At 40.5% G+C, this 25,282-nt stretch overlaps 1 protein-coding gene across 1 annotated transcript in view; it reads right to left on the bottom strand.

The window, feature by feature from the left end:
* LOC126458575 (uncharacterized) overlaps nucleotides 1-25,282 on the bottom strand; it is a 213,496-nt gene that overhangs the window by 31,215 nt on the left and 156,999 nt on the right. Inside the window, exons 3-4 of the mRNA XM_050095707.1 lie at nucleotides 11,428-11,516; nucleotides 3,207-3,294 (exon numbers count right to left, since the gene is read on the bottom strand). Of these exons, the coding sequence (XP_049951664.1) occupies nucleotides 3,207-3,294; nucleotides 11,428-11,502 (163 nt within the window). The 5' untranslated portion in view covers nucleotides 11,503-11,516. The remainder of the gene's footprint in view (nucleotides 1-3,206; nucleotides 3,295-11,427; nucleotides 11,517-25,282) is intronic.

Here is a 25,282-nt window from a genome sequence, read left to right as displayed (position 1 = left end):
AGAGGCACTGCCCTTCGTGCTTCTTGGCCTTCGTACGACTTTCAAGGAAGACCTCAAGGGTTCCGTAGCCGAGTTTGTGTATGGCCAACCTCTGGTTTTGCCTGGAGAACTAGTCACTCTGACCCCATTTCCATGGCCCTCTGAACTCCCTTCACTTCTCGAGCGGGTGCGCTTGCACTGCAGCAAAATTCAGCCGCCACCTCCGGCTGCTCATACATCTCCGCGCGTGTACGTACCGCGCACGCTAGACTCTTGTGAGTACATGTTTCTCAGAGATGACTCAGTCAAAGCCCCGCTTCAGTCGCCCTACACAGGGCCTTACAAGGTCGTCAAACGCTCTGAGAATAACATGGATCTCCTCATAAAAGACTCTGTAACCACGATCTCACTCAACCAAGTGAAACCAGCTTTCATTGAGCCTCAGGTGAACCTCCCTGATTCTGCCCCTATTTCTCCCACTCCTGCTTCAAGCGGCCATCCATCTTCCCACACCATGTATCCAGGTATTGATTCTCCACAGCGTGCTTCTCTGCCGAGCACTGCTCCTTCTCCGCGTTCATCTAATTCGAGTGGCCAATCTTTTTGCGGCTTCACTCCTCACAGCCCTCGCAGTCGAACTGCCAACCACTCGGATTCTACCATTGTGTTACCATCTTCGTGTGACAGCTCTTTGTCACGCCGTTCAATCTACGCTGGCTCCTCGTTGCCTTCGGTCACGCTCCCTTGTCTGTCAGCTGATCGCCCGAGGTTGTCTCCTGCGCAGTCCAGTGCACCTGCCACCCCCCTTTTAGCAGATGCTTCCCCCTGCCATGGCTTTCCCACACCTCCCTGCCTCCCTACCATTGCTCGTACAGGTGCCATCCAAGAATTCACAACACATGTGCACCCTGATGACATACATAAATTATCTGTTGTAGTAGATGGTGATACAGTGTGTGTGGTACTCGCGTGTGACAATATTGAGGGAGGAAGTGCAGAATCTCGTGTGGTGTGCCGCTTTAAATTGAGCAGAAGTGCTGCGTGTGGCAATTTGCGTGCCTTTGTTAGGCCTTCTGGCAAGGTGATTCTCCGCCTGCCGGCTGACGAAGAGCTACACCTCCACTCCAGGACGGGACGTCGTCTTCAGCCGCCGGCGTCGCTTGCTGACTTCACCGTCGACGTACCGGGTTTCACCCCCCGGTCTCCTACCAGTCAACTGCTTCCGCCTGACGCAGAAGAACTGTACGTTACCTTCCTAACTTCTCACCCCCCCCCCCCCCATTCACAGGGACATACTCCATACTGTGCAGGGGGGGGGGGGGGGCTATGTGGTGTAGAGCGCCATAAATATCGATATTTGTTCTGTGCGTAAGTGTGCTATCTTTGAGGAGAGGGCTTTGGGCAGGGTTGGACGCTAACGGCAGTTAGCCTCCGGACTTGTATCTGTGTAGAAGCTAAGTGTGAATAAATGTGTATCTGAGAGAATTCTAGTTGTTTACTTACAACTATTCAATATTCCCTCAAGCCTATTTACACTACATCGCAAATAAGATCTATCCAATCATTTTTGCCTGTTGGTCCAGATTTTACAATAACTTCTTTTATTTTTCAATATTTATATTTGTTCTTTGTCTTATATATCTTTTGTACCTTTCTGCCTTACAAGAGAGGAACTAGTTTTGATTCCCAATAATCTGATAATGACTGCACATTATAAATGTGCATGTTCCCTTAACCCTATTGTGGTTACCTCTTTTTCAGTTATTAGTAAGCAGTGGTTGCTTAGTGGAATTCCTTTTCAGTCTCTGTGAAGTATCACAACGATGTACATCATAGTGCATCAGAAGATGAATTCTGCTGTTACATACAAACATCATTATAGAGTAAATGCTCTAATAAATAAGTGTAGAAATTCTAAAGAAATATTTGAATACTGTTGTTACTTTTTCATTAATTTTCTTAAACTGTAAAATTTGAAATTCAGGTAGGCAGAGTGATACGCCACAGAGACTGAAAAGAATGCTGTGAAGCGAGCACTGTTTACTAATAACTGAGAAAGAAGTAACCAGAATATGGCTAAGGTACACATGCACATATAAAGTGTGTAGCAAATGTCAAATTATTGGGTATTAAAACTAGTCCTTTGTTATAAGACAGAAAGGTGTAAAAGTTACATGACAAAGTAGAAGATATAAATGTATGAAAATAAGAGAAGAAGTTAATTTAAAATCTGGAACAATAGACAAATATGATTGACTAGATCTTATTTCTGATGCAGTGTGAATAGGCAGTTGCTACAAGAGATACAAAAATAACACACTGGCCTTGCTTCGCTGCTCAAAGTTCAGACTGACTTTCTGTAACCTAGTGCTGTGAGGTCCTTGTGTTATGGGATCTGTAAATAAGCATAAACTTCTGGGACTGCAATTCAGCAGGTGGACTGGAATGAGGGATCATGTTGAGTGGGGTGGACAGAGGGAGAAAGAGGCACGAAGCAGGAGGGGGGTTGGGGACAGGCAGCTAGCAGCTTGGAGAGAGGCAACGGGTGTGCTGGATAGAAATGTCGGAGTGTGGGGCGGTAGGTGTACAGGCTAGGCACGAGACACAAGTATACCTGAACCAGCGAGTTCATGTACAACATGTGGCATAGAAGTATGGATTGGAGCTGGGTGACAGGAGAGAGAAAAGGGAAGCTATTGGGTAGAGCGTTTGGGGACAGTGGGTTTACAGAGACTGACATTGAGAAGATTATTGGAGTGCAGCACATTCTTCTCTCCTGTAAACCTCACTCTCTGATTCTCTGTTAATCCAATTTTCCCCTCCTCTGTCCTGTCACCCCCTCCCCCCCCCTCCCCCAATCCATGTCTCCACATTGTCTTCACTGTGCACCGCACAAACTCACTGGCCCAGGTGCCTTGTGTCATATGCCTAGCTTGTGCATCTGCCAGCCCTCGCTCCTGTGTCCCTATCCTGCACACCTGCTGCCTCCTTCCAACCTGCTACCTGCCTGTCGTCAACTCATCCTTCTGCTTCCCACCTCTTTCTCCCTCTGCCCATCCCACCCAACACAATTCCTCACCCAGTTCACCTACCAAACAGCAATCCCAGCATTGTGGTCCATCTGGCAAAATACAGGTGCACAGGTGTGTGTGTGTGTGTGTGTGTGTGTGTGTGTGTGTGTGTGTGTTTGAGACAGAGAGAGAGATTATTTTATGAGCAGAACTTACCAATTAGAGGTGGCAATGTGTCAATCACAATTGTCTGCATCTTCACATTTGTAACAAGAACAAAGATAAGAGTAGCAATTGCAAGAATCTGAAACAAATAAATAGACAATAGTATTATGCTTACAAACCAACAAATTAATAACAGCAAAACTTCAAATGATATTTAAAGATGATGCATCAAATTTACAATTATATAATTATTTTCTACAACAGCTGTGGTTGTCAATGTAAAATTAATACATGGATTATCTGCCATAAGTGAATAAACAAATAGCCATCAGGGAATGTAGCAAAAAGAGGAAGATATTCTTATGCACATGATTTACTCCTCCCCCTTTTTCTGTGCACTGCAGCTCTTGTCAGCCATTGACTTACTCAACAATCTGCTTTAATCTATTGCATTAAAAGCCAGTGTTTCACTGATCAAGTCAAAGCCAGTGTTTCACAAATCAAGTCAAAGCCAGTGTTTCACCGATCAAGTCAAAAAACTGAACAATGAAAATTCTGAGTGGAATAATAACAAAATGGAAAGGACAGATTGCTACTCACCTCACAGAAGAGGCATTGAGCTACAGACAGATACAATGGAAAAGAATAGTAGGAATATTCAGCTTTCGGACTAAGTCCTTCATCACACATGGAAACACACACATTCACACAATCACAACTCACACACACATGGCCACTGTTGTCTCCAGACGCTAAGGCCCATATGGAGCTGTGCATGAGGTGAGCAGCAGTCTTAGCTGGGATGGGTAGTGGGGGTACAGAACAAGTGTGGGGCAGGGAGGGGGAGGGATAGCAGAACAGAGATGGAGAAAGGTGCTAGTGCTGCCTATGGGAACATGCAGGGACATGGTATGGACAGGATAGGGCTGCTAGAGTTGAGGTGGCATAAGCAGATCCCTGACAGCTTGTAGTGCTGTTGCCAGCTTTCAACTCTGAGCAGCTACCCCTGCGGCAGAAACAGTATCTGTCTACATAGCTGTGACAATACTAAGGTGTTCCCATGAAGACATTTGCAAAATCGCATTACATTATTGACTGAGGTAGACCCACGATGCTGTCGCACCCAGCCCAAAGCAACTGTCAGGAATTAATGCAACACTGGGAGGCTGTGCAGGGTGGGGGGAAGGGGGGGGGGGCATAGAGAAGGGATAGGACTGTGCAAGCAGGTTCACATGATAAAAGTGGGAGCTGGAAAGGGGATAAGCAGACAGATGATAGCAAGTAGCAAAGGTTGTTACCAAGGGAGTTACAGGAATGAAGGCTATTTTACAGGGAGAGTACCTATCTGCACAATTCAGAAAAGATGGTGTCGGTAGAAAGAATACACACAGCAGAAGCTGTGAAGCAGTTGTTAGAGGGAAACACATTGTGTTGGGTGGCAGACTCAACAATTGAGTGGTCCACCTGTCTTTTGGTCACAGTTTGGTGCAATTCATGTGGACAGACAGCTGTCAGAGGACATGCCCACATAGAATGTGACACAGTGATTGCAGCTAAGTTGGTTTATCATGAGGGTGCTTTCCCAGGTGGCTCTGTCATTCATGGAGTAGGAGATGCCTGTGACAGGACTGGAGTATGTGGTAGTGGTAGGATGTATGGAACAGTTCCTGCATCTAGGACAATTGTAGGGGTATGAGCCTTGAGGCATGGGGTTGGGAGCAGGAGTGGAGTAGGGGCAGACAAAGACATGCATATGTTGGGTGGGTAGGTGGAATACCACTGTGAGAGGGGTAACGAGGCTATTTCTCACTTCAAGGCACAATGATAGATAGTCAAAACCCTGGGGAGAAAGTGATTCATTTACTCCAGACCTGTGTGGTACAGAATCATGAGAGAATCGCTCCTTAGTGGCCGGAAAGTGCTTATGTGGAGGATCATAGGTGTCTGGGAAGACAAGGCATATGAGATCTGTTTCTGGACAAGGTTGGGAGGTGGCATATTTGAAGAGGGAATGCTCAGAACTGCAGGTGCTGACCCTGGATGGCTAGGTTGTATGGAAGGGACTTCTTCATGCAGATTGAGTGCAGCTGTCGAAGTGACAGTATTGTTGATGGTTGGTAGTTTCAATATGGGTGGAGGTACTGATGCGGCCATCCTTGAGGTGGAGGTTGACATTGAGCAAGGTTGCCTGCTGGACTGAGGAGCACCAGGTGAAGCAAATAGGGGAGAAGGTGTTGACGTTCTGGAAAAATGTGGATAGGTTGTCCTCACCCTTCATCCAGATCATGAAGATGCCATCAATAAAATTGAACCAGGTGAGGGGTTTGGAGTTCTCTGTGGTTAGGAAGGATTCCTCTAGATGGGCTGTGAACTGGTTAGCACAGGATGGTGTTATGTTGGTGCTCATTTTGTACCACAGATTTGTTTGTAGGTGATGAGGTAGTGTTCAGTGGCAGCAAGGCCGTGGGCATTGGGGATGTTAGTGTAGAGGGAAGTGGCATCAACAGTGACAAACAGGATGCCAAGTGGTAAAGGAAGAGGAATGGTGTAGAGTCAGTGGAGAAGACTGTTGGTATGAAGATAATTTATTGAAATATTTTCAACCCCCATCTTAAAGTATTATCATTTGGAGCAATGCCTCTATCCATGCAGCATGTAGGTAACTAATATTCCTGCAAAATATGCATTTACTCACATAAATAAGCTATCAGTAAAAGATAAACAACAGATATTTGCTATAACTGAGGAAACAAGTGCATTTTTAAAAGTAGCGGTGTCCCAATAATTTTACTACATTCAATTTAGCCTGTGTAAGTAGAAATAATGTATAGCACTTCAACAGTTGTTTATTATTAATGCATTTTCTAAGAGCTGCTTCTCTTTGTTAATATGTACTTTGTGACTCACTTCACAGCCATGCAGGTTCTCCTTCATTTTTATTTATCTATTTACGGTATTTATTTGCACTTCTAGTTCCATAGGAGCAAACTGAAAAGCCAATCTCCATGGTCATGAAATGAGTCAGTCATTACACACGCAAAGTTAATAAAAAATTAAATAAAATTTACATGTATCCTATCCAGATGGCAAGCTGCTGGGTGTGTATCAGAATAATTAATAACATAACACAGTTAGTTGCTTAAAATTTTTCCACAAATTCTTGAACAGAACAGAAGGAATGAACCATGAGGGAATTCTTCAACAGCTGCATGGGGTAGCCGCGCAGTCTGCAGTGCCTCACCATGGTTCGCATGGCTTCCCCCCCACCGAAAGCTCATGTTCCCCCTAAGGCATGGGTGTGTGCATTGTCCTAAGTGTAAGTTAAAGATACATTAAGTAGTGTGTAAGCCTAGGGACTGATGACCTCAGCAGTTTGGTCCCATAGGAACTTACCACAAAAAAATCTTAAATTTAGAGTTAAAAGCATGAGGATTGCTGCTATGATTTGTTAATTTTTGTGGTAGTTTACTGAAAATGGATGTGATAGGATACCATGTGCCTTTTGGCACAAAAGTCAAGGAGATACAATACAAATGCAGATTGCATTTATGGCTAATATTGTTAACAAAAAAAAAGTGTGTATTGGAAAGGCTGATGTCAGAAGTCCCAGATTCCTGGACAGGTGTCAAGAAGAGGTTTATGAACTTACACTGCATATTACTCAAACTGATTGTTTCTGGGACAAAAATACACGTTGTGCGCAAGAAATGTCACCCTTGAATATGAAGTAGTATGTTATAACCAAATGAAAATAAGCAAAGTAGACAAATTTTAGTGTTAGACCAGCACTTATTGTGATATTGTTCTGACGGTAAATATATCAGCACTTTGTATCTGAACAAGATCCTGAGTATGAGTTTCCCATGACAGCTTACCATCACTCTGAATACTCAGGAATTTGAAGTGTTCAGACTCACAAGTCATATGCTCATTTGTGTAATCAAGCTGCCAGTTTTAGCTGAATTTTATGTCAGGAACTGTGAAAGCTAAGCCTTACTGTGACTTACATTAATAACGGCATCCATGGACATGATGAATGGGTGAATATTCAACTGTGAAACTCTCTCATTAAATTTGTCCATTTTCTCACAAAAATCAATACCTAAATATTCAATGTGCTCTTTGTAGTATTTAGCTATCTTACTTTATTTCTTGATATATCTTTCTGAGTAGTCCAAACCTGGAAACACAGCTTAGGACTAATTTAGACATGGAATTTTATGCAAGGCAATAGCCATCATGAGACTTAGATGATAAAAAGTTCCATGTGTTATGTATACACTATTCTGTCTTTACTTTTGTTTATGATCTTTACATCTCTAGAGTCAGTTTCTTAACCTAATGGCAAGAAAGGTTCATACCATTTCTAGGAGTCTTAAAGGCACCAGTTTCTTCTACATTTATTCATTTGCAAGACAGCGTGTTCTTTATTCTGTGGCTTATCAATGGTTGGAAGACTTTTTATTGACTCTATGACCCTTAAATTAGTAGTAAAAATACAAATAATTAGACCACAGTGACGTCCTATGGGTTAAGAAGAATTAAAAGTGTTTATCTAGCTCAGCAGATATCTCAGCAACTGATAGTGGGCTATAAATGAAGTAAAACAGAAAAAATACACAAAATGGCTCTATGAATAGATTAAATATTTTTAATTACAAGATTTGTGGACCACAAATATGTGAATGAATGAATGAATGAATGAATTAACAATAATTTTTCTGAAATAAGTGCCCTTGTATTTCAATACTTTTAGAAATTGGCATAAATTTATTAAAATTTAGTGGTGTGCCTATTTGGAGAGCACAAGACAAGTGTAAATAAATTTCTGATACTTTGCTGCTCACTGTGTATACTTTTTTTAACTGTAATTGAATTTTAAGGCATTTGAGCTGTGCACAGAATCAGAGAATGTGTGAATACTGACTCCTCCAGTAATCTGTTATTAATATGCCTCTGCTGATGTAATCACAGGTCACTTAGATGAATCAATGCTTTCTCTCTGCTGTTATCCTGTAAGTCCATACACATTTTGTTTTACTTCAAATGCTCAGTATCTTATAGTGTTGAAGGACCACAAAAGAAGGTGTAATTTCAGTTTGACCTTTTGTAATTCATAATACAAAAGTTGTTAGTAAATTGTTGAAACTGAATAAGGGACTCGAACACTTTCAGTAACATTAAACGTCATGTAGGTACTTGTCTTCTGGCTAGAAGATACTGTTTTAGGAGGGAAGCTATATACAGGGTGATTCAAAAAGAATACCCCAACTTTAAAAATGTGTATTTAATGAAAGAAACATAATATAACCTTCTGTTATACATCATTACAAAGAGTATTTAAAAAGGTTTTTTTTCACTCAAAAACAAGTTCAGAGATGTTCAATATGGCCCCCTCCAGACACACGAGCAATATCAACCCGATACTCCAACTCGTTCCACACTCTCTGTAGCATATCAGGCGTAACAGTTTGGATAGCTGCTGTTATTTCTCGTTTCAAATCATCAATGGTGGCTGGGAGAGGTGGCCGAAACACCATATCCTTAACATACCCCCATCAGAAAAAATCGCAGGGGGTAAGATCAGGGCTTCTTGGAGGCCAGTGATGACGTGCTCTGTCACGGGCTGCCTGGCGGCCGATCCATCGCCTCGGGTAGTTGACGTTCAGGTAGTTACGGACAGATAAGTGCCAATGTGGTGGCGCTCCATCTTGCTGAAATATGAATTGTTGTGCTTCTTGTTCGAGCTGAGGGAACAGCCAATTCTCTAACATCTCCAGATACTGTAGTCCAGTTACAGTAGCACCTTCGAAGAAAAAGGGACCAAAAACTTTATTGGCTGAAATGGCAAACAAATGTACAACTAAATGAAACTTTATAGCTCCCTTAATTCGCCGACAGATAGTGCTTAGCTCTGCCTTTTGTCGTTGCAGAGTTTTAAATTCCTAAAGTTGTGGTATTCTTTTTGAATCACCCTGTATATACAGTAAGATTACTTTACTAATGCACAAACAAGTTTTGCCTTTATTTTAGTTTCTGCTCCTCATTACTGGATTAATTTTTTGATAATAAAGCAAACTTTTATGTAACCTTCCACATTTTACCAAAGTCATGCAATGCAGCTATAGCAAATAAACATACAAGTGCCAGGAATTTTGTAACTAATCAACCATGACAATAACCACTATGGAAAATGAATATTTCGTTTTAAAGTCCCATCAATATTGACATCACTAGTGCTGGAACTTTGCTTATTTTTGACATGGTTAGTGAAAAGAATTGACCTGTCCTGGCCTTGTTGAAGGAAGCACTCCAGTTTTCACTTGAAGTGATTCATGAAAATCAGAGTAACTGCAGGAGAATTTGAATTCTGCTCTTCCCAGATGATAAAACTTTACACTACATCACTGCAAAACTTTCACTGCTGCATGCAAAAGCCTGTGGCAGACCAGAGGAATTTCCTCTATTTGTGTCTGTCTCACAGATTAACCTAAAGTTTCTTCTTGTAACTCATTTCTACACACACTTTCCAAGCTCTCCACAGGTGCTTATGATACAATGCTGGCTAAGAACTTCTGAGAGAAAGGATACAACATGGAAGATTTTGATTTTAACTACAGCCTCAGTGATATTAGTCACATTAAATTTTTAGACACTTTAGCACTGTGACTGAGACTTGTGACAAGTTAAAGCTGTATGTGAAACAGAAACTCATACATAGATCATTGCATTTTGTGAGCAGTGGGCTAATATTTACAATCTGGCACACAGTTTCACAGAATACTCTCGTCTAAAGTACAGACACATGTTTTCTCATCAACTGAGTTTCTTATGCCAGCTTCTTCCCACAACTGATATTGTAAACTATCTCCAATTATTTTAATGTAATTCTCACTTATATTGCTTACACCGTACTAATCCTCTATCAGCAGGTTTTAATGTGATCATTTCGCCATCATATCCAGATGGAAGATTAGGTTTTAGGTGCATCCTCCAGCCCATTATATAAAATTCACATTATAATACAATTAGATTACTCCTAACAAAAAAGTCATGTTTCTTGCACTTATCAATGCACTGGAAAAGCAGCACATTAGAAAAATATGCATCTCTGGCACACAGTTCAGCTTTTCTCCCAACACATGTGCAACAACAATGAGTTATATTGAAAGTTACATTTTGCAGACCGTATACATAATTTGTACCATCATGAATGGTTCTGATAAACTTTTTTCCATCGTGCTTGAATTACAAAATTAAATTCCATCCAAACAGTCTCTGGAAGGCCCAATGGCATCGACTGACCACTGAGTCATCTTGAGTTAATAGGTGTCACTGGATGTTAATATGAAGGGGCATGTCGTAAGCACACTGCTCTCCCAGCCATTGTCAGTTTTTGTGACCGGAGCTGCTACTTCTCAATCAAGCAGCTTCTCTATTGGCCTCACAAGGGTTGAGTGAACCTCACCAGCCAACAGCACTTGGCAGACCTGAATGCCCATCCATCCAAGTGCTAGTCAAGCCGACGGCACTTAACTTATGTGGTCTGATGGGAACCAATGTTACCACTGCGGCATGCTTGAATTACAGTGAACCCTGAATTTCTGTGTCTCAGTGAATATTTTCCATGGTTACACACAACAGCATTAGGTGATTAGATTGTAGTAAAGTAATATGTAGTCTCACTTGCACATTAAAATTCATTGGTGACTGGGACCTGATGTCAATGATATATTGTCATGTTCCCCTTTTGTAAGCATTCTGGCAGTTTGATTATGTAAGTAGCTTTGCATTTGAACATTAATATCAGTAAACTTACATTTTGTTTTGTTGGAGGAAACTTGAAAATTTATGACTGACATCTAAAAGCAGCCCTTATTAAATTTTGATGTGCAAATGAGACTGTGAATTACATGCTAAATTTATAGTGGTAGTTTTATGAAGCAACCTGTATCATAATGTTAACTATGCACAAAGAACTGAAGATGGTAGTACAGTACAAATAAAAATCACTGCTTTGGTTAACATGAGGTACTGAAATTGGTAGTAATGCAAAATACGAAGTTACTGATTTAATTTTATAGAAATATGTTTGACTTTTAGTACCATTTCTTAGGGTGCTTTAGGATTTGTAATGAAATATCCATCTGCAGTTTTTAATCAAACTGACAACAAAAAGTAGGTGGTTAACAAGAGCAGAGCACCATATTGTTCTTAACATCATTCTTCCTTATCATACAGTGAAAAACAATAAAAAGAAGAAGTCACTTACGATGCCAAGTAGCCCTGTGATGATGGTTCCCCACTTAAGGGAGCCACAAAAGCAGCATCTGTCTAGGATTGGCATGTTTCCTGTAGTATCTGGAACAAAATCAAGACAAACAAATAATGTATGAGACTGAACAATTCAGATAAGGGCTGAAAATGAGAAACTTCTGTGCAGGGTACCCGACACATACTAAAATAATAACAATCACAAATTATAGCGATTAATGGATAGAATACAAATTACTCTGTTTCTACACCCACTGTCTAATAAAAGAATTTTAAATACACTGAAAGTTAATAAATTAAGTAAGTTTAACACACAAATGATACGTTGTAACTTCCTGATGTGTTCTTACTACTTAAGTCTTATTTAATGAACAGAAATTACATAAGAAGTCTCTGCACTGTAATAAACAATCTCGTCACAATTTGTGAAATGAATCTCAAGGGCAATGTTGGTAATACAGGGTGTGGCAGCATTCATAGCATAATTTGACTTGCGTAGTACAATGACATACTGCAGGAATGCATGCCAGCTCGTGCCACATTTGTGTACTAATGAGCTGCCATTTTGAGTGTGACATTGATATGGAGTGGTGGAGTGCATAGCATCGTGCCTTTGCTGTTGAAAGTTATTTCAAGAATAACGATTCTGTTATTGCTACCCAGCATCTATTTTGGCAACATTTCAACTTGGGACATCATGGGAAAGTTCCAGATGGACGGACCATTGTGAGGTGGGTATGTGCATTTCAAACAACAGGTTCTGTTTGCAGTGGCAAACCAGGAAGAAGTGAAAGAACTGTGCAGACACCAGAAACCATGGAAAATGTTCATGCTGCACTATTGCGTAGCCCAAAAAGATCTGCAAATCGTCACGCGCAAATTGTGCATATGTCCGATCGCTCATTCAGGAGGATATTGCACAAAGATCTCCCTTTTCACCCACATAAGCTGCAGATTGTTCAGAAAATTAGTCCTCGTGATTGTGTTTCACCCTAAACATTCTGCTTAACCATGCGTGATCTCCTTTGCCAAAATCCACAAATTTTGCACACCATCCTGATGCCAGGTGAAACTCATTTCGAGTTATATGGTTCAGCGAATCAACAGAACATGTGTTATTGAAGTGGTGTAAACCCATAAGAACTGTACATCAAGCCCTTGCACAGTTCTCAAGTCACAGTGTGGTGTGGAGTTACTTCCTTTGGGATTATGGGCCCTTACTTCTTTGAGGATGACAGTTTTGTGGTTGTAACTGTTACCAGTGAATGCTACCTAAAGATGCTGCAAGACTTCGTTCTTCCCCAATTAGGTATGGTCGATGTGGATGTGAAACAATTATGGTTTCAACAAGATGGAGTGACCTCGCGTACAGTCAGAATTTGCATGGATTTCTTGTATCATTTCCCAGTAGACTAATTTCCCATTTTGGTGACATTTCCTGGCTGCCTCGCTCACCTGACCTTTCGTGTGCAGACTTTATCCTTTGGGGCTGCTGGATGCAATAAGTGTTCCAAACACATAGTGCCACCTTTCCTGAGTTGAAGGATCACATCAGAACTGCTGCCACCAGTGTCCCATGAAATACATTATTCTGAGTTATAGAAAGCTTCCAATGCCACCTAGATGATTGTTGTGCAGAGGGGCATCATTTGACAGGAGTCATATGCAAAAAGTAATCCACACAATGGACAATGACTTACACATTAGTAAATGGCATACCTTTAACTATTAATTGACATAAGAGGTAATAAATAAATTACAGTTTCTATCTGATGGTGTATTTTAAATATCCTACTATGAATGCTACCACACCCTATACCATGGTACATTTTCATGGTAAATTTCAGTTATATGTTGCATTGCTCTTCATGCCCTTTTTATTTGCTACTTCCAAGGCAGGAATAAGAATTATGAAGCTCCTGCAATGTGAGTGTTGTGAGGAGTATTGTAGAGTGAATGTGTTGGATTTCACTAATGATGTGTAAGCGGACATAGGAAGTGGACAATATACATATCTGTGCTCACAAGGTTCAACAACAAAACTGTAGCTGCTATTGCAGCAAAAGCATATGGTTGCTGATAGAGATATGATTAAACTGTTTACCTGGGGTCTTGCAGATTCTGCTGACTGACAAGTACAAAATGAGATTAATAGTAAAAAGTACATGAAAAGTACCGTTGAATCCTCATAGCTCCAATAATAAATGTACAAAATTTGGTGAATTTTTGCATCACTGATATCAGAGTGATCGTCTTCAACAGGAAAATCACAGAAAAAATGACAGCTAAACAGAGCATGGAGTTTTTCTCTTAGTGGATTCCATATGGCTTTAAAACCAACAATATTTTGGTGACAAGTTAATGGTACTTCTATACTTTGGCCTTATTGTTTGGGTGGTCCCTGAGAGTTCCATTAGCATCTTAACTCTACACATGAAAACATGAATTTTTTTCACAGAGACAGAGAAATCTTAGGGCAATGTGAGAGCAAGTACACTTGGATGTTTTATATTTCAAAAGCTCACTCGCACACACCTGTACATAGGAGCTACTAGGTGCCACCACCTGTCTCAAACAGCAGGCATTCTGATGTCCTTGATTCACTAACCCCATATCACATCATAATTGGAACACCTTCAAACTATATTCCTGGAAATTTTATGTTTGTCTAAGTGGCCACAAACCAATACAAACATATAAACAGCAGAACAAGGATGAGGCCTTCAAGATGATAGTTCACCTACCATATATTGCAACTGTTTCTGTGGAAATACACAGTGTACTAAGAAAACCAAAGAATAAAGTGATTTTTCATGCTCAATCAAAAACCTTGGCATTTTCAGAACTGATTAAAGGTTCCTTGGAGCTTCATGAGGCAGTTGCTTACAGATTTCTGTGTTAGTGCAGCATATCCTATGTAGGGCAAATAATATGCACTGTTCATTGGTGTGTCATGGAATATCAGCAGCCTACTCATCTCCTAAAAGCTGGCAAATCCACCAGTGTCGAACATTCTACTTCTAGTGACCATTCAAAGAAACACAATGAAACAAAAATTGTCCTCCTTACTTCAAAGTTATGGATCTACATTATCAAGGATTCAGTGCAAATGTGACTGTCTGTGGCCCTTATCAATTGGGATGGCAGTTTCCAGATACTGCATGTAATACTATCTTGGAAAAATAGGTAGTGTCATTCTGTGATTCTCTTATTTTATCACGTAAAGGTGATCGATCTGCTCACAATGGGGGGACCAGGGAGGGGGGTGGGGGCACACCTGAAGGAGAGCACAGACTTGTAGTAGAAAGGATGCATGTGCTCAAGCAATGCATGGGCTTTGAAAAATGGGTACATCATGCATGCAGTGGTGGGGTCTTTAGGGGAGCTCTGTACATTTTTGCCAGTAAGCACCTGAAAATGACCAGAATACTTTGGATCAGAATATTGTGGCAGCTAACTTTGCCTGAAAGTTTCAGGAACAATCAAAATGCTGTGAAACTTTTACACTTCACATATAATGCAGTTTGAGACATTCAAACTTTCTAATTTGTGCATATGTTATTAGCATCTGGCAACAGTTTAGCATCTATAAAAATTAACATTCTTTCTTTTTACCTTCAATTGTACAGTAAGTAATTTTTTACATTCATGTTGCTTCCTGCACACTCTAGACTCCTGATGTGTGTGTGTGTGTGTGTGTTGCCATGTGTCATCAGTTTACAAATGATTTGATGCTAGCCCCATCTCTAACTCCCTTGTCTTATTCCTTTCACCTAAGCATACCTATTAGGCCTACATACAGCATCTTCAATATTCTGTTTAAAATAAAGGGTGTTTCAGGAAGAATGAATGATTTGAGAGCTCAATATTTATTGAGAAAATGTATTACAAACATGGGATGAATTGCAAAATACTAACAAATTCTTAAAGTTTTAGCTATGCTGTTACAAATGCTCTATGCATCTACCAGCAGTAGCATAAACAATGTCTAGATGATAGATAAATTCGTAATAAATTTTACACAGTGTATCTGCTTTTACAGAAGTTATGGCAGCTGTTATTCTGTTCTTCACATCTTGCATGTCACAATGTAAAGCAGAGATGAATACACTTTCCTTCACATATGCCAACAAGAAAAAATCACTTGGGGTTGTGTCTGGTGACCCTGGAGGCCAAGAACGCAGGGCACTGTCTCAGGGTCCCGTGCATACTATCCAGCATTGAAGTAGAGCGTCATTGAGAAACTGACGTATGTTGTGCTGGTGTGGTGGAGTTCCATCCTTCTGGAAAATGAATTCATCAGAGTCCTCCTGAAGTTGTGGAAAAAAAAAACAATACTGTAGCATGTGAAGATAGCTCATTCCAGTTACTGTTTTTTTCTCAAAAAAGTAGAGACCATACACTTTCTCATGAGACATGGCACAAAAATGTTCATTTTAGGTGATTCTCTTTCATGATCAATAATGTCATGATGGTTCTGGAATCCCCATATGCGCATGTTATGTTGTTTATCACTAACATGAAATGTTGCTTCATCACTGAAACTTAACCATGAACTGAAGTCAATCCATTTCATTTTTTCACCAACTCCAAGATCTTGCATTAATTGAAGTCTGCATGGCCATGAACTGAAGTCAATCCATTTCGTTTTTTCACCAACTCCAAGATCTTGCATTAATTGAAGTCCGCATGGCTTATACACACACACTTAACACTTGCAGGCAGTCATATGAGGCACTGCCAGTTCTCTGGTTGTGCAGTAAGTAGACTTCCGTAGACTCTGCTCAAATGTTTGCTGAATTATTTCCATCACATCATCAGAAGTGCAACATTGAACAGAACTCTTACCTTTGCACAAGTGACCTGTCTGTTCAAATTGGTGATACCAGTGACAAATGTTTTTGGGAGTAGGAAAATTTATGCCAAAATACCAACAAAAAGCATGCTGGACCGAAACGCTGACTCACTCTTTGCAAACTGCAGCATACAAGATGACTTCTGTTGAGCAGATACCACCTTATTTTTGACTGAGTGCAAACTAAGAAGATGCACTGACTGACATCTAATGGCAATTTTCTGAAACTATGCCATGCCCATTCAAACAACACACATTTACTTGTAGGCACGTCCCATATTTCATAATTATTATCGCCCAAATTCACGTCATTCTGTTTGAAACACCCTTTACAGTACTGTTTGCTTATATCTACAGTTTTTACTCTCTGCTGGATATTCCTGTGTCAAACTGTTTTTGAATGTTGTAGCATCTGCTGTACTTACGAGGGCAGTTCAATAAGTAATGCAACACATTTTTTTTCTCGGCCAATTTTGGTTGAAAAAACCGGAAATTTCTTGTGGAATATTTTCAAACATTCCCACTTCGTCTCGTATAGTTTCATTGACTTCCGACAAGTGGCAGCGCTGTACGGAGCTGTTAAAATGGCGTCTGTAACGGATGTGCGTTGCAAACAACGGGCAGTGATCGAGTTTCTTTTGGCGGAAAACCAGGGCATCTCAGATATTCATAGGCGCTTGCAGAATGTCTACGGTGATCTGGCAGTGGACAAAAGCATGGTGAGTCGTTGGGCAAGGCGTGTGTCATCATCGCCGCAAGGTCAAGCAAGACTGTCTGATCTCCCGCGTGCGGGCCGGCCGTGCACAGCTGTGACTCCTGCAATGGCGGAGCGTGCGAACACACTCGTTCGAGATGATCGACGGATCACCATCAAACAACTCAGTGCTCAACTTGACATCTCTGTTGGTAGTGCTGTCACAATTGTTCACCAGTTGGGATATTCAAAAGTTTGTTCCCGCTGGGTCCCTCGTTGTCTAACCGAACACCATAAAGAGCAAAGGAGAACCATCTGTGCGGAATTGCTTGCTCGTCATGTGGCTGAGGGTGACAATTTCTTGTCAAAGATTGTTACAGGCGATGAAACATGGGTTCATCACTTCGAACCTGAAACAAAACGGCAATCAATGGAGTGGCGCCACACCCACTCCCCTACCGAGAAAAAGTTTAAAGCCATACCCTCAGCCGGTAACGTCATGGTTACAGTCTTCTGGGACGCTGAAGGGGTTATTCTGTTCGATGTCCTTCCCCATGGTCAAACGATCAACTCTGAAGTGTATTGTGCTACTCTTCAGAAACTGAAGAAACGACTTCAGCGTGTTCGTAGGCACAAAAATCTGAACGAACTTCTCCTTCTTCATGACAACGCAAGACCTCACACAAGTCTTCGCACCCGAGAGGAGCTCACAAAACTCCAGTGGACTGTTCTTCCTCATGCACCCTACAGCCCCGATCTCGCACCGTCGGATTTCCATATGTTTGGCCCAATGAAGGACGCAATCCGTGGGAGGCACTACGCGGATGATGAAGAAGTTATTGATGCAGTACGACGTTGGCTCCGACATCGACCAGTGGAATGGTACCGTGCAGGCATACAGGCCCTCATTTCAAGGTGGCGTAGGGCCGTAGCATTGAATGGAGATACGTTGAAAAATAGTGTTGTGTAGCTAAAAGATTGGGGAATAACCTGGTATATTTCAATGCTGAATAAAACAACCCCTGTTTCAGAAAAAAAATGTGTTGCATTACTTATTGAACTGCCCTCGTACATTTTCTATCCTCTGGTTCGTATTTACCAAAGACTTTTCTGCTCGAGGATTCTGTTCATACCTCTCCATTTCATACTCTCACAAGGGACTCAAATTTTTACATTACTTCTTTCAAATACTTTCAGTTTCTTGTCTGTTTTGCAAGGGCCATATTACTGTCATGCGATGCTCTAGATGTCCTCTTTCAGAAATGTCTTCCTTAATTCCATGTTATAGTTTCCTAGCAGCAGAGTTATTGTTGCAATCTTTTTTTGCCTGTGCCATTCTCATTGTGGTGTGTCTTTTGCTTTCACCATTTTGTATAATTATGTCACTTAGTTATCAGAATTAGTTCATAACAATAATGGTAATTCCTGGATGGAGAAATATGTAAAATAAGGGAAAGGCAACCACTCATCGTAGTGTATCTATGCATAGATCACAGCAACATACAATAGAAAACAGCATTCACACTAACTTTTGAGCCCTAACTCTTTTTCCAGCAATAGTAAATATACACAATCTCCAGTAGTACACACACCTAACCACACAGACACCCAAAAGCTCACTCCCATTTCCACAGCAAACCTGTATTTACAGTTGCTGCAGGCTAAAGCTGAAGGAGTGTGTGTTTGCGTGTCTATGTGGTTGTGTGTGTGAATGTGTGTACTATTGCTAGAAAAAGAGCAAGTGCTTGTTATAACTATTTCAATTATTTAATAATTTTTACACAATCTTATCGTTCTGCAGTTAAGTACTTCCTCTTCTATTACTTTTCATAGCTTTAATCTTTGTTCTGTGTATTATTAACCCATTTTCTGGGTGAAAAGGACTTTCCATTGGATTTGACAGTTATTCTAAGTCTTCCTTACTGGTAGAGGAGAGAGAAAGCCTGACGATGCTTATGGGAAAAGGAGTGCATTACAGTCAATGAAAATTTTTCAATGGCACTACTGCAGAATAGGTCAGACACTTACAGAATATTCTTTCACAACAGTAGGGAAAATTCAAAACCAGAGGACATTTATTATCTCATTAGATATTTACTTTTGACAGTTTCCTTCCATGTTTAAAATGACAGCACTTGTTTATATCTTTGCCTAAATAATTAACAGTCAATTCATCTCACATCCTCACTATCAAAAGTGACTAAGTACTGTTCTGTCCGTGGATCATTTTTTTTGGGGGGGGGGGGGGAGGGGGGAGGCAGCTACCCTCCTCATTCCTTCCTGGAGTACATCCTTGCTGTCAGTTACAGTGTGTTATCTAATAAGCTGGCTTATACTGGGGAGGGGGGGAAGGGTTGTTGGGATTGGAGGACGCACGCCCAGCCCTCATTGGAGGCTGAGGGGGTGAGGAGCCGTGCAGGGGACATGGGGGTTCCCCCCATGCCCCCTGCCAGCTTGACTTATGATACACGCTTCCCAAAAGCAGAAGTCATGTATGCAGATAAATTTTGTTTAACATTTTAAATATTCCATCCCATCTATTATGCACTTCTTCCTTGAATCGCGCCAATAATTTAATTTTTCAGCTACAATCTTTTTGACAATACAATATTAATCGAATATTTCCACACTATATATTTCGACACAGCTTACTATCTGAATCAGTGGTACAGTTGATTCTATATCACTTCATCGTACATCCATTTTCAAACTGGTTGAACAAAGTGAATTATAATCTGAAAATTTCTTCCCCACGAAACCAAATATTCACGTACTACATTATAGACTGAATGGACACAGGAATAAAATGAAGTGCAAGCAGTTTAAGCAGCCATACAATTTCGACATATACTTGATCTTAAAACTCTTAAAATTATTTTGTACCCTGATTTTCATCTTTGTTAAGAGTTGTTCATAACAAGATATTGTCTTTGCAAGGCAGGAATTCTGCTTTTCGATTTTTTGAAAGCTTGTTTCAAGAAGACTGATCTGGATATGAGTAAACCACAAATCCCAACCATAATTCAGAGTTCTCATTGTTGAAACCTGATTTCAAAATGTACAACTTGATTCAGAGAGGAAAACTTATTTTAGAGCAAGATTTAAATTCAAAATTCTTTCAAGAGCAGGAAGTAACATCAACCACTTCGTACTACTGTATCCTAGTAACTGACGTTCACAAAATCACACGACTCTTTGCATCTTTTCACTTTACAGTATAAATACGAAAATACTGGTAATTTTAGAGATGATATTCTCTATATCATCTGGCAGCTCCCCAACGGCTGTTTCCACATTGTTGTGGACAATATTTGCCATGCAACTCACATATGTACGACAATTCCTACCAAAGCTCTCCTGTAATTTTGCAGAAACATTTTCTTTGCCTCTTCTGTTTACTCCACAAAACGAAGTGTACATATTGTTAGCAAATAAAGACAAACTTTGATTTTAGGTATGAGTATGCAGAACTGACATCACATTTTTAGATGTTAAATTAGAACTTTCATTTTCGATAGAAATGATTCCCAATAATTATTTTTTGATGCACTCAGCTTTCTGAAATGAAATACTTTTTTAATAAAGGAAGAAACTTCGTTGTGTCTGCTGCATGGTAACGCATCATTCCATCAACACCACCTGATGATGGCGGAACGGTTATTCGCCAAAATATCGTGAACCTTCACTGACTGGCTCCGTCAGTACACCCGAAAACTTTGGAACCAGCATATACGCCGGGAAAGACTCAGATCACATACTTCGTCCGCCTTCGTTGTTCACAGAACGCACTGAACAGTTCCAACAATAAGTGAGGTAAGAGTCTATCCAAGACTTGCCATAACAAGAAATGGCAAAAATACTTCCGTTTTTAATTTAGGATTACCGTGTCAAGAAGATTCGGGAATTACCTATTCACATCCCATTAAAACTTCTGGGAATACGGTGCACACAAGCAAGAAATGGAGACTGTCCAGTTTTTTATGGGACGAGCGGCAGGTTCACCGATGTTACATTATGTAAATCTATACTTTGTGAAATGACACTATCAAGATTTACAGCTGGCAGAGGCTCAAATACGCCGAAGTGGTTGAGTAATGTAAAGCGTTTACTGGAAAACCTTAGACACATTCCTGCTGTCCTCAACGTATTCGACTGGCACACCACACAGTTATCCAGTTACGACTATTATAAAGGACTATGCCATTTACAGGAAAGTAATTAGATGCAGTCCATGCAGCCATCTTACAAAAATAGCAAACGGTTTGCATAACTAATTAGGATACCAAACATAGTCCAAAGAAACGTTGATGTTACCGCTTTCAAATTCGATGGTCTACAGGACCCAAAATATACAAGTTTGGACAGGATTACCTTCTTGGTATACAACCAGTTTGTCGTCGTGCGCATCATACTAAACTTGTTGGTGTTTCTGTTACACACATTGTTAAGTGTAAGCATGAAGAAGACGACGAGAAAATAAAATTCGGACGCTCCATACATTGCACAGTATAACATCAGGTCTAATTAATAAATCACTGATAACATTTCCATGAGAAATAATTGAATACATATTAATTGTTCTATAGTTATTACTGTTTCTTACATTCAATCAAATAAACGATAACATTTCATCGAAACTGCTTGCTATTCGAACTTAATGAGGGAAAATCACACTAACTATTTACGGTATACATAAAGCAAACACGAGTCACCGATTTTCGAAATAAAGTTAGCTGTGTAACTGACAAGCTATTGTTGAACTCCTGTTATGCCTTCTTCCGCAGCCACTGTATTCCGTTGTTACGTTACAATTGTGATGGAGCGAAAGTAAGCTTTATTTCGACAAAAACGGCAGTCAGGTCTCCAGAGTAAGAAATAATGAATCTATATTGTAAAAAAAAATGAGTACTGTAGACAACCTCTTAAAAAAAGACGTCATATTACTGACATTACTGGTTATATATAGTTGTCTGTTTTACACGAAAATGACTAACGGCACAATAAACTGGTCTTGACATGTTTCGTAATGTGTCAGTTGTATTGTACAATGTGCTTTCATATAATAATTTCGTCCGTTCTGTGACAGCCATTTGCATGTACTGTTGTATCCACTATAAGATCGATGTTGAAAGCCCACGACTGTAAAAAACAGAGGTTTCGTTTTCAAGATAAATGTAGTGGCTACTGGCAGCCACGAATTTCATTCGATTAATCAATTTAATAAGTCACAGCTGCAAAATACTAACGCGAATTCTTTACAGACGAATGGAAAAACTGATAGAAGCGGACCTCGGGGAAGATCAGTTTGGATTCCGTAGAAATGTTGGAACACGTGAGGCAATACTAACCTTACGACTTATCTTAGAAGAAAGATTAAGAAAAGGCAAACCTACGTTTCTAGCATTTGTAGACTTCGAGAAAGCTATTGACAATGTTAACTGGAATACTCTCTTTCAAATTCTGAAGGTGGCAGGGGTAAAATACAGGGAGCGAAAGGCTATTTACAATTTGTACAGAAACCAGATGGCAGTTGTAAGAGTCGAGGGGCATGAAATGGAAGCAGTGGTTGGGAAGTGAGTGAGACAGGGTTGTAGCCTCTCCCCGATGTTATTCAATCTGTATACTGAGCAAGCAGTAAAGGAAACATAAGAAAAATTCGTTGTAGGTATTAAAATTCATGTAGAAGAAGTAAAAACTTTGAGGTTCGCCGATGACATTGTAATTCTGTCAGAGACAGCAAAAGACTTGGAAGAGCAGTTGAACGGAATGGACAGTGTCTTGAAAGAAGGATATAAGATGAACATCAACAAAAGCAAAACAGGGATAATGGAATGTAGTCAAATTAAATCGGGTGATGGTGAGGGAATTAGATTAGGAAATGAGATACTTAAAGTAGTAATGGAGTTTTGCTATTTAGGGAGTAAAATAACTGATGATGGTCGAAGTAGAGAGCATATAAAATGTAGACTGGCAATGGCAAGGAAATCGTTTCTGAGGAAGAGAAATTTGTTAACATCGAGTATAGATTTAAGTGTCAGGAAGTCGTTTCTGAAAGTATTTGTATGGAGTGTAGCCATGCATGGAAGTGAAACATGGACGATAACTAGTGTGGACAAGAAGAGAATAGAAGCTTTCGAAATGTGGTGCTACAGAAGAATGCTGAAGATAAGGTGGGTAGATCACGTAACTCATGAGGAGGTATTGAATAGGATTGGGGAGAAGTTTGTGGCACAACTTGACTAGAAGAAGGGATCGGTTGGTAGGACATGTTTTGAGGCATCAAGGGATCACAAATTTAGCATTGGAGGGCAGCGTGGAGGGTAAAAATCGTATAGGGAGACCAAGAGATGAATACACTAAGCAGATTCAGAAGGATGTAGGTTGCAGTAGGTACTGGGAGATGAAGAAGCTTGCACAGGATAGAGTGGCATGGAGAGCTGCATCAAACCAGTCTCAGGACTGAAGACCACAACAAGAACAATCTGTCTTGAACACGTCGTATTCCGAGAAAAAATAACTCATTGGCAGTTGTGTTAGCCTACACCATGAAGACAAGCACTCAGCAAGCATCACAGTTCAGTCAGCAAAATGCCATAAGAAAAACACCATTGAAAATTATAATTGTCACCCGAAACGTTTGTGAGCAGGAAAACTTTTTATAATCGTAGTGGTCCAGCATATTTTTTGATGTTCAGACGATAACATCTGGATTTTATTTAGGAATATTAATTTGTTGCTTATGTGCCTCTCTTATTAAGTCATTTACAGTATGTGTGCACTGCAAATGTACATTAAATGCAACGCAAATTGCATGAAAATACTTAAGTATTACGAGATAAAATACAGGTTGCTTTTTCTTTTTCAGCACCTACACAACAGACATCACTAAGTTTTACAGAAAGTTACTATGAAAGTTACTTTCAGCTCTGGCTGCGCACTGTGTAAATGAAAAACGTGAAACTATACCACGATATTAATCTGTAGTTTTTTTTATAACTGCCTTGTCAAGTCAGCTGATGCGTAGGAGGATGGCAAGAGCGTACAGGTTCCATCTAAAAGAGCTAGCATAAGAAAAGCAATTTAGTGTTTACACCAGCTATCAGGGTAAGGACAAATCAGTGCCAACATAAATCAGTTATTATAATTGGTCGTTCACAGTATGACTGGTGCGAAGACATGACGGCAATGGATGGCACTGTTACATGGACTTTAAATAGGCAGTTACGTGTGACGGATCTGAAGGTCGTAAACCCACAATGAACGCAGCTTTCTGTTTACTATCTCCTGACCCTGAACTAGAAATGGGAGACTGACGCAAGCTTTGCGAGACCAGTGCACGGCCTTGGCCGTATTCGTGCGCACGTGGCCATTTTTGTCATCTTGAAGACATTGAGCAGCCAGACGATGGCACAGTTACAGTGTGTAAACTTTCACATGGCAGACCTCTCCCTAGTCCTGAATCGGTAGAAGTCGGTAAACGTCGGGAGGCTTCGGTACGCAGCAGTTGCGACTGCTGCCAACATTACGTTGTTGACTGTATTGTACAAGGTAGCCATTGTCGTCTGCTTCGTTATTGTTTTGCGCTGTACTGTTCTGCGTGTTTTTATTGTGCAGTTGTGGTAAACATTATCAAAATGAGTGAAGAACCAGTTGCTGGTCCATCTCGGGAGTCGCTAACAACCCCTACCGGTAGGCCTACGATTAGAAGGAAACCAGTATTACGTAGCGATGCTCGCAAAATTATATTGCGTGTGATTCAATGCTGCAAAAGGGAAAGGGAGCAGAAAAATTGCTTCCATTACTCTTTTCGGGCGTTCGGAGAATAACTCACCAAAGATTCATTGCAATTGGATGAATGGTTTGTGAGCGCATAGTAGACAAACACAAATAAATTCATATATATATATATATATATATATATATATATATATATATATATATATATATATATATATATATATATATATATTAATGTACATGACGATTTCAGTTTCGTTTACGAACAACATTTAAAGCGAGTTTTACTTCCAAGCCTTTCGTCTGCTTTCGTGAAGCATGACGCGCAATTTGTAGTGCCAGCACTGCAACTGGTAGGCGTGCCTTGTCTCCCCCCCCCCCCCCCCCCCCCGCCCCAAGCGGCTCCACAACCCCTCGCCAGCCAATGCTTGCTTCCTCCTCTCTCCGCACTCCCCTCACAATTCAGCCGTCTTACAGTTAATAGTTAATACACTGTACGTAGCGCTGTCCACAAGAATGAAGAGGAAAATTACATTGTCAGTGGCAGCAGAGCGTTGAAAATTTTAA

This window comes from Schistocerca serialis, chromosome 2 (assembly GCF_023864345.2).
Source record: "Schistocerca serialis cubense isolate TAMUIC-IGC-003099 chromosome 2, iqSchSeri2.2, whole genome shotgun sequence".
Lineage (NCBI taxonomy): Eukaryota > Metazoa > Arthropoda > Insecta > Orthoptera > Acrididae > Schistocerca > Schistocerca serialis.
Note: the sequence above shows the minus strand (reverse complement) of the source record. Positions and strands in the feature narration are given on the sequence as shown.